Here is a 15683-nt window from a genome sequence, read left to right as displayed (position 1 = left end):
GCAATGATTTTTTCCCCCCCAGAAAAAGTACAATGGAGTACTGAATCTAAATACAGTTGTACAATTTCTTTCTTATATTTCAGTACAATTATACTTTTGTTTATATTGCATAAAATATGACACAATCATCTCAAGGTACTTTTACAGAGGAAATTCCAATTCTTCCACATGAATGATCATAGGTGATATTTTCTCTCAATCTTTTTTTTTTCATTTAGCCTTTATTCTAATAACTTATGTTATATCTAAGAATAGAACCTAATACAGGATATTTTGGAACTCCGTGTTTGACCGGTTTGAGGAGCTGAAGAGTCATAATTAACATGAATAAAGTAGAATATGTCTGATAAATATGATCAAAACCAATTCAGTACCTATAATCCTGATGATGTGTTCCGGTCTCTGGAGTAGGACGTTATGATCAATAGTGTCAAATGCAGCACTGAGATCGAACAGGACAAGACCAGAGACAAGTCCTTGTTCTGAGGTCAAAAGAAGATCATTAGTAACTTTGTCCAACTTTTAGATTAACTCTAAAACCCGACTGAAAAGATGCAATTAGTCCTTAAATGGTCACATATTGACTTGCTTCAACCTTTTCTAGAATTTTAGAAAATATAAATAACATTAATTGATAGTAGGATCATTTCCCCCACACCAAGTGAGGACCGTCATTGATGCAAAAAAAAAAAAAAAACCAGCTTCACCAGAATAGGTAGAAGTATTTAGATAAGGAGCAGTATTCAGTTTTGATTATTTAGCCATATGCACTCAAACCCTCTTTTTTCAGTTAGTCATCAAAATAGTAAATAGCCAATGGTGACACCACTCTCGGCCAATATTTGATGACTTCTCAGCATAAAAGAACACTGCAGCTAGAAAAGCACATATGCTTTCTACTCTGTGAAATGGTGGACTGGCAAACTGACAAGTCAGATAGAAGTGATATAAAAGATTTATTTAAAAAATAAATTAAAAATCACATGTTTTATTTAGTAATTAACCAGGCAACAAATTATAATCTTCACACAAAAAAAATTCTAAATAAACCATTGAAAAAAAAAAACATTTCTTGGAGGTGCTTTGGCTATCACCGAGCCGCTCCCTCAAGTTAATAACACAAGGGAACGAGATCATTTAATCTGCGATCGAGGAGCCGTGGCTCTCGAGATGCTGCAGAGCTCTTCCACTGGCAGTCAGCTACATCAAAATATAATTTAGAAGCAGTTTTCCATTGTCATTTTTTTTTTCACGGTAACATCATTGTAACTAACTTCACTTTCACATCTATGAGATGCCCCACTATTATTTTCTGTCCCACAGAACTTCTTTATCATGAAGCCATACTTTTGATTCATCAGCAACTAAAAAACAAACAATACACTACTTTTAATGGCGCTTCATGTGAAAGAGAACTTTATTCAGCATGTGTTTACGCAGGTTGCCATTATAAACGGCTGTAGAGCTGCGTTCTATCATTCTACACCTCCATTCCTCCTGATGTTGAAGCATTTGATTAAGACATGTCCACAAATAGTGAAAGGAGCAGAAATTCGCAATGTAATGCCCAAATGTTGAAAAATAAGCCCAAAGCTCATTCATATGTTTCTTTTTTTCTCTCTCGGGCCTCTCCGGGGCTCCGGACAAAAACAAGACGGACATGAATGAACACCAATCGAGCGACAAGCGACAATGTTTTCTGGCTCTTTGGTCTGAATCTGACGACTCTGACGTGGCTCTCACTTGGATCCATTAATGATGGAAAAAGAACCGGTTTGGCGGTGCTCATTTAAGAACTGGTTCTGAACGAGAACCTGGTTCTTTCTGGTGGAAAAGCCCTATTAGAAGAGTTTAGTATAATGAAATTTCTCAAATTTTTTGGTTGTGAAAATATTTTTTTTCTGTCATAAGGTTTACTCTTGTGCTCATCTGGACATGGACTTGAGACTCGGACCTTTGTGACTCGGACTTGTCTTGGACTCGACAAACCCTGACTTGGACTTGTCTTGGACTCGATAGAGGTGGACTTGACTACAGCCCTGCCAGGATGTTCTGTTCACACTGACAGCTGGTGAAACCTGTCTGGCTTCACAGGCGGTTTTTAACTCCACCCTCAATGTTATCTACTCTCCCCACCTGCAGAGGTGAAACTCAGTCCTTAAATATACTGGCACATCACAGCATCTGCAACATTCCTGTTTTCTTTTCCAAAAGTATTTGAGGTCTTTGACTTTATTGTCTGTTGTCATGGCTGAATACAAACTAGAGGTGACCACAGGTGACATGAAATATGGCGGCACACTGGATTACATATACGCCACCTTGTTTGGAACAGAGGGGGAGAGCGAACGAACTGAACTGGACAACTTCGGCTTTGATGCTCTCAGAGGGATGGTAGGTTCAAGACACATTTTTAACTGTGATTTCTCAAGTTAGGTCCATAACGCTTGCTTGTGAGAGTACTATTTATCTCTGTGATGAGTCAGATAGATTTTACTATCATCACTACAGAAAGGAAATGTGAAGAAAAGTAGCAAATAACATACAGAGCTTAAAAATCAAAAATACTGTATCAAGGTAAAAAGCAGCTTTGAAAGTAACTTGCATAAGTGTTTGGATTCTATTGTAAAATTACTTCATAAGAAATTATATCCAGCTTGCACCATCTAATTTATCAGCTCTAAATGGATAAAACAAAAAAGGATTGGGTAAGTTGCTTGGCTAGCACATTGGGGATCTTTACTCATTCTGTGTGGCCAGAAAGCTAATCGAAGTCAGTAATTTTTTTAATTTTAAGTTTGATACCAATTGTGAATACTCTGTAAGTAATGAACTATTAAAACATTTTCAAGATGAAAATATCTAAAAACGTGCCTGTTGATTCATTTAACCTAATTTAGTGGCATATAGTTGTGTTTGGATTTGTTTGTTTTCCATTTCCCAAACATTCACTCAGTCACAATGTGGCCCTCTGGGGTGGACATTCAAGAGAGTTTCACAATGACCAAGGCTGCCCATCCCTTCACAGGTTAATTGCATGACTCTATCGGTGCTTTACAGGATTTCATAATTTCTGACATTAATTGATGGGTGAGCTCATCAGGGGCATCCTCTTCCTGGTGTGTTTGTCTGTGTGTTTCTCAACCCTGGTGCTCTTATTCATGTCTTCCTGCTCCAGCACTTAAGATTTAATTTGATAGGTCATTGTGAAACTCCATAGAGGCCTTACCAGCCCATTCATATGAACCATCATTACATATAATTGGACAACTTTGCATATTGTTTTGCCACACCTGTGAGGTGGGTGGATTATCTTGGCAAAGGAGGAGTGCTCACAAACACAGATTTAAACAAATTTATTAACAATTTTTGAGAGAAATTGGCTTTTTGTGCACTTAGAAAACATCCTAGCTCTTTGAATTCAGGTCAAGAAAAAACGGAGCAAAAACAACATTTCATATTTTTGTTCAGTGTAGGATGGTATCTCCCCAGAGCTTCCACTTGTAACAGACCCTTAATTCTATAACTCAACCACCTCTTTAAAAAAAAAAAAAAAAAGTTCTTATAAAGTAGCTGGGATTTTATTTTATTTTTTTATTCATATGCGTGTTAATTTTGATTTCCAGACGAGGACCTATACCATTAAAACTGCCGCGCCTCTGGGAAAACTTCTGCTGCTCAAAGTGGAAAAAGATCCTTTTTTCATTCTGCCTGAAGATCAGTGGTACTGCTCCAAAATAGTGGTGGCCACCCCAGAAGGAGAAGCCATTCTGTTCCCCTGCTACAGATGGATCTCCAGGGGGGAACTGGTGGAGCTGAGAGGAGGGAAAGGTGGGCTTCAACTTCAACATTGCATCATTTGTCTGACAATTTCAAATATTTATACATCATTTTGTTCATTTCATTCTAAATTTGGGGGGGTTGCTTCCTCTCCAGCCATTAAGGTTTTTGAGGAGGACCACCCCTTGCTGACTGACCACCGGAAAAAAGAGTTAATCACTAAAAAGAACTTGTACCAGTGAGTTTACATGTGTGCAGTGTATCACACACACACACACACACACACATCTAGCTGTGGTTGGTCTCAGACGCTCAGACGACAGATGTTCATGTGGTGTTCTTCTTTTCAGATGGGCGATTACTGATGAGAAAATACCACATCACATCCACTACACGGACATCGCTGAGCTCCCGGCAGAGGTGCAGTTCTCTCTGTCCCGAAAACATGAGTTTGACTTCGCAAAAGGCTTAGCGTGAGTCAGTAATTACAATATGACCTCTGTGTTAACTTGCAAGAGCAAAATCTTCTTCTGAACCACGATTATCTGGACTTTTGTTTTTACTGAATGTATATTTATTTGCAATGTCCTTCCTTCCTTCCTCAGCGGCGTTGAATTGCTCTTTAAAGGGATGGCTGGATCTACTGAACAATGGAGCAGCTTTGAAAACATAAAGGACATCTTCTGCTGTCAGAAGACTCCAATGTCAGGTAGAAAGCAATTAACATACGAGTGAACATATTACTGGCTGGTTTATGTTGGTTCAAGGTAGATCAGCAGCTTCTTCTCAGCCTACAGCTTCTGGATTTCTTCGTCTTCCCTTTTTGGACGGCGCTAAAGTCAAAGTCAATATCCCATTTGTATACTCACTAAAAATGTGAAGGCATGCAAACACATGTTGTAGTTTCTTTTACACCGACAAAGTAGAGAAGGAGGTTTTTACTTTGCCGACATGTTTCGGCTGCATTTTGCAGTTTTCCTCAGAACATCATCTGACATGTGATGACATCTTAATCTTTATCAGGTGAACAGCCTGACACATCGGTCAGGGAAAACAAACTATGACGTTTAATTTAGTGTTACATGCTTCTACCGATAAATCTGATTGTGATGCTGTGCAAAAGATAGTTACTGTTTTTGTCTTTTTAAACTTGGATACAGAAAATGAAATACTGTGAAAAACAGCGTTCTTAATTACTGCAATAACAGATTACAAAATCTATTGTTCTTTTTCTTCCATCCAGAGTACGTCGCAGAGCACTGGATGGAAGATGACTTTTTTGGTTACCAGTTTCTGAATGGAACGAATCCCAGGGAAATCAAGAGGTGCTCTGAGCTCCCTCCAAACTTCCCCGTCACAGAGGAGATGGTGAAGCCGTCCCTGCAGGAGGGAAGCTCCCTTAAGAAGGAAATGGAGGTATGAAAGATGAGCAGCTTTCAGTATGAAAGCTCTTTGTAGGTTTATTTTTTTTACTCCCTAACACTGAATTTTATTATCTGATAAAAGTATGTCTTATATTCTTCATAAATGACTGTTGTTCAACATTGAAATTTAAATATGCTGTTTCCTGACATCTGATTGGCTGCATTTCTCTGTGTTTTTGCAAAAAAAAATAGAAAGGAAATATATTCCTCTGTGACCAGAAGATAATGGACAAAATACTCACAAGGGAGTATGAGGGGGAACATCTGCAGACAGCTTCTGGTTTTTGTTTGTTCTACATGAACCCAGAGAACAAATTGATGCCCATCGCCATACAGGTACTTCACTGATTGTACATGTGTCCATATATTCTTCTGCTTCCTGAACTACAACTCTGCACCATTGACCTGGAAGCTTTTGCACTTGCACTGCACTTAATGCATATTTTTCTGTATTATATCTTTGTCCAGTTGCATCAACAGCCCTCAAAGCAGAACCCCATCTTCCTGCCCAGTGACTCAGAGACAGACTGGCTGCTGGCCAAGATATTTGTCAAAAGTACCGATACATTGGTATATCAGGCAGTCTGTCACCTCATGGGAACCCATTTTCTGGCAGAAGTCTTTGGTGTTGCTGCACTCCGCAGCTTTCCTGTCATCCATCCCCTCTACAAGGTACAATTATACAGGTTACAGCAGAGCTGTTTAACATACACTGAAAGAAAACCAGTTCAGGCCATTTTGAATCTTTGTCTGATTTTGGCATTTATTTGGTAACTATCTGATTCCTTCCTCTGTCCCTACAGTTCCTGATCCCACACTTTCGGTACACTCTGCACATCAACACTCTGAGTCGTACCATCCTGTTTGGACCGAAGGGAGTTTTGAATACTGTATGAACGCATGAATACATGTTGCAGAAAATGACCATTGAAACATGGATTGCATCACAGTTTTTAGCATTGTTTTTATTCATGTATTCATTTATTTTATTTTTTTCAGTCGACACTCGGATATGAGGGGATAACAGAGCTTATCCGGAGAGGTCTGTCCGAAATGACCTACAGTTCCCTCTGTCTGCCAGACAACATCACTGCACGAGGACTGGACTCAGTCGCAAACTTCTACTACAGAGATGACGGACTGAAGCTGTGGAACATCATCAAGAGGTCTCAATAATTGAATTAGCTCATTAAAATAACGTTGCCACAAAGCACCTTTGAGATACTCCACACTATTTGGCACGTGTACCAATTGTTACGGTCGCAATGAGATTATGTACTATCTTCAAAGAATTGTGTTATCCCGTTTGGGAAAAAGAAAAGACATTTGTGGAATGCCTAGAATAGTAGTCTAAAATTAAACGGATCTGTTTGTACCAGCTTCGTGAGAAAAGTAGTGGAGCACTACTATCCCGCTGACAGTGATGTGGTAAAAGACACCGAGCTGCAGGATTGGATCAATGAGATATTCACACATGGCTTCCTGGCAAATGAACTCGCAGGTCAGTTCTACAAATGGCCTCATTTTGACAATGAAACCCGAAAATGTCACTGTGGTGTTCAGTTATTTCTTGCGAAACATAATTGAATTAACGATGACTGTGCTGTCAACAGGGTTTCCAACAGCGTTTAAAACTGTTGAGGAAGTTGTCAAGTTCATCACCATGCTCCTCTTCACTGTGACGGCTCAGCATGCTGCACTCAACAATGGGCAGGTGGGAACAATAGTGGAGCAGAACTGCTTCATTCATTATCTTCTGATACACTTCTGATATACTGTACCATGCTATACTTACATGGCTCAAAAATGAATATTCAGTCTTACACACTAACAAAGGTTTAAATTATATTCTAGTTTGACTTCCTTTCCTGGATGCCCAATGGCTCGTTCCTGACACGCAAACCTCCTCCAACCACCAAGGGCCAGTCGAGCATCCAGACAATTTTGGAGACTTTCCCAAACGTCGGAGAGACCGTCACCTTTGCAGCACTGGTTGTGGTGCTCTCAGAGAAGTACTCCGACATGGTCAGTGACGGATGAACATACTTTACAAAGCTGGCTGATTATGACAGAGACAAATGCAGAATGTTGATGTGCTGCTGGGGGAAAATGCTTGTATTTGTTCTTGAATACCTTTACAGGTTCTCTTGGGTGCTTACACTGAGGACATGTTCCATGAGACGGCCCTGAAGCAGACGATCAAGGAATTTCAAGCAGATCTGTGCAGCTTGACTGACACTATCGCAGCAAGAAACACTAAACTTGAACTCCCTTACACATATCTGAGCCCAACTGAGATCGAAAATAGTGTCACTATCTAAGAAGCTTCGGAGGAGCCCACATTAACGGTTCAACCGACAGTTTACAGATTAATTTGGTTGTTGTTGTGTTTTGTTCAAAGAGGTGTGTGGACTTATTTTAGATACATGTAAAGGGCTTGAAACTCATAGTACTAGTTGAACGTAGATTAAAAGGTTGCCTGACTCATGCAGAGTGTATCTATCCATTTTCTATCCTGCATTACCCTGTTCGGAGTCGCTGGAGCCGTTCCCAGCTAACTATGGACAAGGCTATGGTTTACCCTGCAGTGGTCACCAGTCCATCACAACACATGGACTGATATCTCAGGACATTATTGAGAAATACGCTAATCTAGTTTCTTAATTAAGGTGGCATAGTGGGCTGAGGGGCCTTTCTATGTTGGAGTTTGCATATAAAGGTGAGAGTGTTCTCTGGATATTACGGCTTCCGCCTGTAGTCCATTTTGACACTCATTCTTCAACTAGGATGAAGCGGTACAAACGTTGATTGTTTCGTATCACTTGTTGGGCAATCTCTTTATAGGAGTCGTCTTTCCGGTTGCAGCTCCCTGTTGCTTCTCTGGGAACTTTCTTCTCTGTAAGGTATAATTATGCATTTAAAATGACAGAACTGATGAATCAGTAGGAATGTACCTTTTACTCATCGATTGGCTCTCTTATGTAAAACCGTTTTTTTCCCCCAGAAAGGTTGTCATACCTACAATTAAAAGATGATGCATTACTCTAATTATAACTTTGCCTTGAATTTATTGTACTTTTTACTTGTGTGTTCACTCTCTGTCAGTACAGATGCTCAGCCCACACTTCACTTATAATGCCCATAAACACTTTTATGTATTTAGATTTTTTTGTGTGTGTGAAGATTAGAATTTGTTGCATGGCTAATTAATAAATACACCAATAAAGCATGTATTTTTTAAACTAAAAAGTAGTGTGATTCAGCCAATTGCTGCATTAACCTTTTAACTTACAACTTCCTGCATCTTTCCTGGTGATTGAATAACTGACTAATAGTAATGAAACATGGAGTGCTTTTTGCCCCCCCCCCCCAAAAAAGTGACAAAATCACTGATGCCTTCACTCTCAACCACAACAATTACTTTTGCTTTTGCTTTTTAAGAAACTGTTAGCCCTCCTCACTCCTTTTAGCGGTTTTCCACCTTCAAAGCTCTCTTAGGGTTTAAGATGATTTGTGAATTACTTTTAACTTGGTAAGGGAAAATTCGAAGCGAAATGTTAAAATTCTAAGATTTTTTTAAGAGTGACGTCACTCAGAGCGACTTTTAGCCTCCGGATAATTTGTGAATACGGACATGGGACTGTAAATCTGCCACATGTGCAAATAGTTTCATGTCTCGAGTCATAATGGGAAATCTGAGATTTGGGAGGTTCACAGGAGCATTTTGTGTCGACGCCACAGCGGCGAGCGAACCCTGCAGGAGCACCGCAGACACAAGTTTGTTCCCTTAATAACATTTCATATGGAACATGCAGCTTCAGAAGGAAAACAAATATGCCTGGCTTCTCTGTACTTATCTTGTCTGCCTGCGTTCCAACTGCACGCTTCAGTGGGTCAACAGGAAATGGTCAGAGTCTTACCGAACCTTCGTAGGAATCCCAGCAAAGACGAGAAACGACTGGAGCTCCGTTAGGTCCAGAGAAGTCCAGAGGGGCCCCCGCAGACTGCTCCCACCAGGTATTATCACAAGGCACACTGGAACAATGCAGAAAATGAAGGAATTCGGCATTTAAAGAGCCATTACATTTAAAATCACCCAATTCACCTGCAGTTATATAAAGGACAAGTCCCAATGTCTATTCAGTCTTGTTAAATTGCCTTTTTAGTTTTGCCATTCATGTTTGAGGAGGCCTTCTTGTGCTCTTAACGAATTAAAATTATCCCAGTAAAAGTGGTTATCTCCTAATCTCCACTCTCATTTGCCTCACTATGGCAGCAGTGTAATGTCTCCCCAATCATCATGGAGAGACTTTCTTTTCAATCACCTCACTTTTGTTCAGCTAAAGATTACAATTAAACATGGATTAATGGGATAGCTGGGCATTCAGTTTGTCCACCAGAGTTAGAAAAAGGTTAGGTTCTGAGCTGCTTCCACAAAAAGTCCAATTCTGTAGGATCATAACAAAGTTTCACCAGACTTTGGCCAAATGGTAAATCTTTATTGGATTGAAAACTTTCACAACCAAGTTTAAAACCCATATTAAACATGTCTAACAAGATGACAAAACTAGTACCAAATATGTTGAAACCAGTCTCATTAATGTCTAAACCCAATTGTAAATATGTTTAAAACATGTTTGAAATGATACACAGGAAGGCCGCAGAGAAGAGCGCTCCAAGACCTTCCAGTGCCATAACATACGAGAAGAACAACAGCGGAGCGTTCCTCCGGCATATGTACAGAGGTACAGTTTGAGATTTATGAAGGAACAGTCTTTTCTCATTCATCAGATTATCGTTGAACACAAAAAAAAAAATGCTTGCATTATTGTCATATTAGCTTAATTTTGGCTACATAATTTGGAGCCTCTTGTGAGCCGGTTCTGGCCACAGACCTCATGTTTGGCACCCCTGGTTTGATCCATCCCATTCAAAATGACCTTTCATCACAACACTGATACCTTTATGACCCCCGATGGCATTTGTCACACGATAGACATCATTGTTAACGGCTGTTGGGATTTGGCTTTAGCTGGATTCCCATCATGGAACTGAAGGACACTCAGACCTCGGGTCGCCAACTCCATGAAAAAAAACAAAAAACAAGGGACACCTCACAGGCTGACCCGATAGCGTTCACCATCCCTGGCGTGGTGAAATTGTTTTACTATCTGACTTGAATGCGAATTTTAGTAGATGCATATTATTTGTGATATGAACACATTGCAAACAAATTGTTTAGCAATTTATTTTTATTGCAAAATACCAATATTTACAGAACAAAATCTGTAATTCTTTCTTAAATAGAAACCTGTCTTGCTTCACAGAATAAAAATATATATTTGTGTAACAGAACATCGTCCGGTGTAAATTACAACAGAATCAATAAAAATTTACTAAAAATTGTATAAATTAATAGAAAAAATAAAAAGTAGAACGTTCCTGTAATAATGCACATTTAGTGCAATAAGAAACGTGCAAACAGTCTGTGGAAAAGGTCTAACATTAAATGTCTGTCCCTCCAAGTGAACGACAATAGACTACAGTTAAAGTAACAAAGAAAACAAATATTGAACTCATGAACTCAAAACTCAATGCTGATTCATGTAAAGATGTCTATTTTTTCCATTTGTATTTCTGTTGAACTCTTGGTGCAGTGAGGAGTTGCTGGTCTGTCAGTGTTAGAGTAAAACTCTGAGCAAGACGCTTCATCATTTAAGGCTGAAAATGAGCTCACTTCTAATTAATTCAACCTTTGTTTTGCACATCAATCTACTTATTCTTCATGAAAGAAGAAATCCTGTCCGCAGACACAACAGCCTGGATGTTGCGGAGGAACTGGCATCACTTCGCTGCTGTTCTCTGGGACTGTTTCCTTCTCCTGAGGTTCTGTAGTGAGCTTGTGTAGTGAGGTTCTGCTGAAGGCTGTTTGCAGTCATACACAGCTTTTAAACACAAACTGCACTCATTTTAAAACATTTTCAATTTCAATTACCATAAATATCTTGATATTACACTTGTCTTACATATTGTCTTACTTCCCATTTCACTCTCTTGTGTTGTGATATCTTGTTAAATGCTTCTCTTTCTGGTTTTATTGATTTCTTATGTTCTGACATTTCCCTATGTTGCCGATTCCTGACAGATTGAATAAGTCATTGGTCATCACCAATGCATGGATGTGAATGTACAACTGGGAACTACAAATGAATTGCCCCTTGTGGGATAAATAAAGGTGTCTGAATCTAAATCTGAAACACTCCTCATGAAGCTCATCCATAGATATGTTTATTCGGCCAATAGAGACTCGAAGTTGACCTGAGTCATAACTAGCACAGAGGTCATTTATAGTGATGAATAAAAGGGGACAAATCATATTGGTTATTATTTATAATTTTGTATAGTATTTTGACTACCTGCATAGTTTATTTATTATTTACTTATCCATTCATATATTATGTATATGAACTGTTTGAGTTTGTAAAATGTTGTATAAAAGAATATATATATATATATATATATATACTATGTATGTGTGTGTGCATATGCTGTATAGTAAGTTTATGATTATGTATTTCTTTGTTGCATATATTATCTATCAGTTGTATTTATTAGTTTCCAACAATCAATAATGATAAACGTGATTTATCACGACCCTGGCAGTTGTTTCCTTCTTACCTGCCAACCAGGCGAAGTTGCTCAATGATCTTCTCCATGTCATTGAAGGAGATCTTCCCAGATGCAGAGAGCGGGGTGCCTGAAAAACTGCGCCGGCACAGAGTGCAGTGTTATCACGCAATTTTTCCTCCCTGATATAGAGTTTTTCTCATCCCTCCCTGTATTTCTGCAGCTTTTTTATGTTTTTACGGAGAAGCATTACTGGTCAAAGGTGTACTATGAGTCTGTCACCATGCTGCTCTGGAGGCTCGTCTGTTGTCTTCTGGTATTTTGTTCACGAGCGCCTGTACTTCAACCAATGAGATACGCGGGATTCTGTGTTGTCATACTGATGTGTGAGTATGCTGTCAGCTCATTGGTTAGAGCCGGCGGAACAAGTTTACAGTAAACTTTGGTATAAAGCGGCCTGTTTGTCTGTATATGTACCCAATTTATATAGAGTGAGATAGAGTCAATAGAGTGAGATGGTGTTTAGGGAGCCTTGGTTTGTCAAACTATAACGGGGAGATTCCTAATCCTTTAGATTTTCCTTTGATGGCTTCACATTTTAAAATTAAAAAGCTCATTTTGAGCCACTTGGCCAGTTAAACTGATGAAATAAACTATAATACATGGAAAAACAACATTCCTTCATACCTCAATAAATAAAACAGATACTGAGTGTTTTTAAGACTTTAAATCAGATGTTGCTTTTATTTTATGACAAGTATTAAAGTGCAACAATGAAAACCTGCCAACACTAAAAACCAGTCTCAAACACCATAGAACTTAATATATTTAGTCACATCATGAATAAACACATTTTCATTTAAAGTCACAATGTATTGCCTTCAAAATGTCTGCTGCCAGGCTTTTGTACTTGCAGTCATCAATGATGTCCTCATATGCCAGACATCTCATGGTTGATGCTGATTATTGCAGGTCCAGTGAAGCAACCCTGTCCCTGGATGACCTCTGACCTCTGACAGGTCCTGATGAGCTTCAGCTTTGAGAAAAAGTTGGCGCGTTTTTATTTTACTTTTTTTATTTTACCTCATACTGGTTGCACCAAAAACAGGCCACTGACCTTGTAAATCTGCAGATGAAGACGGTCCTACTGCTTCCTGGTCAGGAGAAGGTCCTGAATAATGGGATGGTCCATGAAGCTGGAAAGATCCTTCTGGTTCAATGCCTGGAGCTCCAAAATATTTAAGAATTGCTCCTGTAAAGAAAAAGTTCTTTAGGTTTTCAAGAAAAAATTGTCATCAGCACATATTCCTATTTCATAATTGCAGTGATGTTGCAGTAATACACAAAATTTTAATTAAGCCACTATTATCTTAAACATTGTAATGTCCAGTGTCCCATTTAAAGCATGTACACATTTTTTAAATTCTTGTCTTTAAGGGGTATCCTGTATTAATCAACACATTGTACAAGTTCAAATAACAAAACTAAGATAATTGAGCTACCAGAATAGTATAAAATAAACATCAATAGGCCAAATAGTTAACATTCACTTCAAAATAAAGCTTTACACTTCACACGTGTAATTGCAGATCTATATAATACACACTACAATTGTTACAGTACTACTAAATATTGACAAAATAATGTTAAGCGTCAAAATACTGAGAGACAATTTACAGTGAACAATGGAAGAGTATCAACTACCCCCCAGGCAGGCAGCCAGTCGGTCTCATGGCCACAGGCTGTCTATTCATGTGACATATTCATTTTCAATCAGCCAACTTCCATTAATCAAACCAATCCAACCATCCAGACATGTATACAAGGCAAGCAGGACAAACTAATTTGCTGAAAACTCAGTGTTAAACCTCCTCTTATCCAGCCAACATCACCAGCAACGGTCTTACCTTTGTCTGTCTTCCTTCCTCCGTTTAATTTTACTTTTGTTTTCCCACCGATAGGGATGAATAATTTTGAGCTCATTGACAGGAACAACGTGTCGCTGTAGCTGGTTCAGCCGCGCTTGTCGCCGGTGTTTCGGAATATCTGGCGTCCCTGTTAACTAGTGACCTACTACTTTTAGTCGCGATTTCTCGTAACTGCAGATGTTAAAAGAAGAGTCACTTCAAAACTTTATTGTAAATGTGGTTAAACAGTGATGGCCATGACAGTCACCAGTTTACACGGGAACCAGTAGACCCGAAACACCAGGCCGCCGCGTGGCTTTACGGGACAGAGCGATCTTGTAAATATGGCCTAATAATAATTATATACAATGAATTAACATAATAACATATTATTAATATAAATAATATAATTATCAATATAGACATATATATCAACAGACTTTTAAAAAATTGCGTTGTTTTTTTTATTGTTTCCATTTTTAAACGAACATTAAAATGGCAGAAATATAAATTATTCAAAGTGTAATTTTCCCGAAATAAGATTGACTTTGCAGTTACAGAAAACCAATGTTTTTGACACATTCACTGTCGAGACATCGTTGCTGATGGAGCTTCCGGAAGCTACCGGAAGCTGCCGCCAGGTAAGCGACAGTTACTCTGTACTTGACGTTCAAATGCGTCGCTGCTAGCCGTTAGCCCCGCTCACGTTTAGTGTCGCAGGAGCCAGCAGAGCGTGAGGTGAAGGACATTGGAGACCATCGTTTCCAGACTTTGGTTTCTCAGCACTGGTTTTTTTGCTCCATCCTTCAACAACCAAAGTAAGTGATGACCCACTGAGTTTTTCACAGTTTATTTTATATTAAATTGTCTCATTAACTTATGTCACTTATTGCAAATGTTGCTCCGTTGCCATATGAGATCGCGTTGCTTTGGAATTATGCTGCATGCTTTTGGTTAATCTTACACTTTGACTTCAGTTTACAGTTCTTTTTTAGTTGTTTTGATGGCTTAACAGTAACAAGAGTTACACTCTGGAAACACTCTAAGTACATCCAAGTTTTAACTAAGAAAGTGGGAAAAGTAACATTTCACACTATAAAACTGATGTAAGTTAAAAAGTCTTTAAAAAAACTTTAAGTCACTGGACTATCTAATAATTATTTGTTTGAGAATACAAATCCATCAATGCTTTATGCTAGCTTCTAAAGCTAACATGCTATGGGAGGCCATCTCCATGACAACGTGCATAAACACCTGTAGTTTTACGTCTACTTTCTCACTATTACTGCTATTTTTTCCACAAATATTGTTATTATTACACACATATATGTATCACCTCTCTCTCTCAGACACATACAAACAATTAAGAGATATTGCTATTTTAACTCACTGGGCAGTGTCCCTATGGAGGGTATGCTAACCAGCACCATTATGCTTAATCTCCTTTGTTATCTGTGTTTAAACACTCAGCTACATCTGTCTATTAAAAGTGGAGTACAGATTGAGTATTTTTCGAAGGTTTTGTGCTGCTGTCTGGCGTGTGACCACTTTTACAAACAATTGAGATTAGAAGTGACCCGGATGGATTGTTGACATGTTTTTGGGCCTGTGAGCAGGTTGAACTGTTATAAGGTGTCAGAGGAAGTTTATACACAAGGAGCTTTACGGAGTTTTGTTTGACTTATCTGACTAATTCTTGTCAGTTTATCTTAATGTGGCTCCATGTTTTCATGAGGTTCTGTTTTTAATTCAACACTGAAATGCCAAATACAATCTAGTTTCAACTGGCAGAGTTGGAAAAGCAACATTTCATACTGTTTTCACTCAGAAGCTTTCGACAGTTCATTTTGTTGCAATTCAGTATATTTTAAACATTTATCTTCCTGTGAATTCTCTTTAATTAGTATTAATTAAGTATACTTATTTTAGTTATCACTATACACTA

The 15683-nt window shown here is 38.6% G+C and overlaps 1 protein-coding gene across 1 annotated transcript; it reads left to right on the top strand.

Annotated features, from left to right (window-relative positions):
• Window positions 1-2247: 2247 nt before the first annotated feature.
• Window positions 2248-8028, top strand: LOC308143308 (hydroperoxide isomerase ALOXE3-like; the record flags this gene model as incomplete). The annotated part of the gene is made up of 14 exons (XM_080514047.1): window positions 2248-2394; window positions 3627-3831; window positions 3937-4018; window positions 4131-4253; window positions 4386-4489; window positions 5024-5196; window positions 5397-5540; window positions 5673-5876; window positions 6008-6094; window positions 6204-6370; window positions 6584-6705; window positions 6818-6918; window positions 7059-7229; window positions 7346-8028. The coding sequence occupies 14 exons, from the start codon at window positions 2248-2250 to the stop codon at window positions 7523-7525; spliced, it is 2010 nt and encodes a 669-aa protein (XP_080370173.1). The 3' UTR covers window positions 7526-8028.
• Window positions 8029-15683: the final 7655 nt, after the last annotated feature.

This window comes from Blennius ocellaris, assembly GCF_963422515.1.
Source record: "Blennius ocellaris genome assembly, chromosome: 18".
NCBI classification, from domain to species: Eukaryota; Metazoa; Chordata; class Actinopteri; order Blenniiformes; family Blenniidae; genus Blennius; species Blennius ocellaris.
The sequence above is the reverse complement of the archived record's forward strand: the minus strand, read 5'-3'. Positions and strand labels throughout refer to the sequence as shown.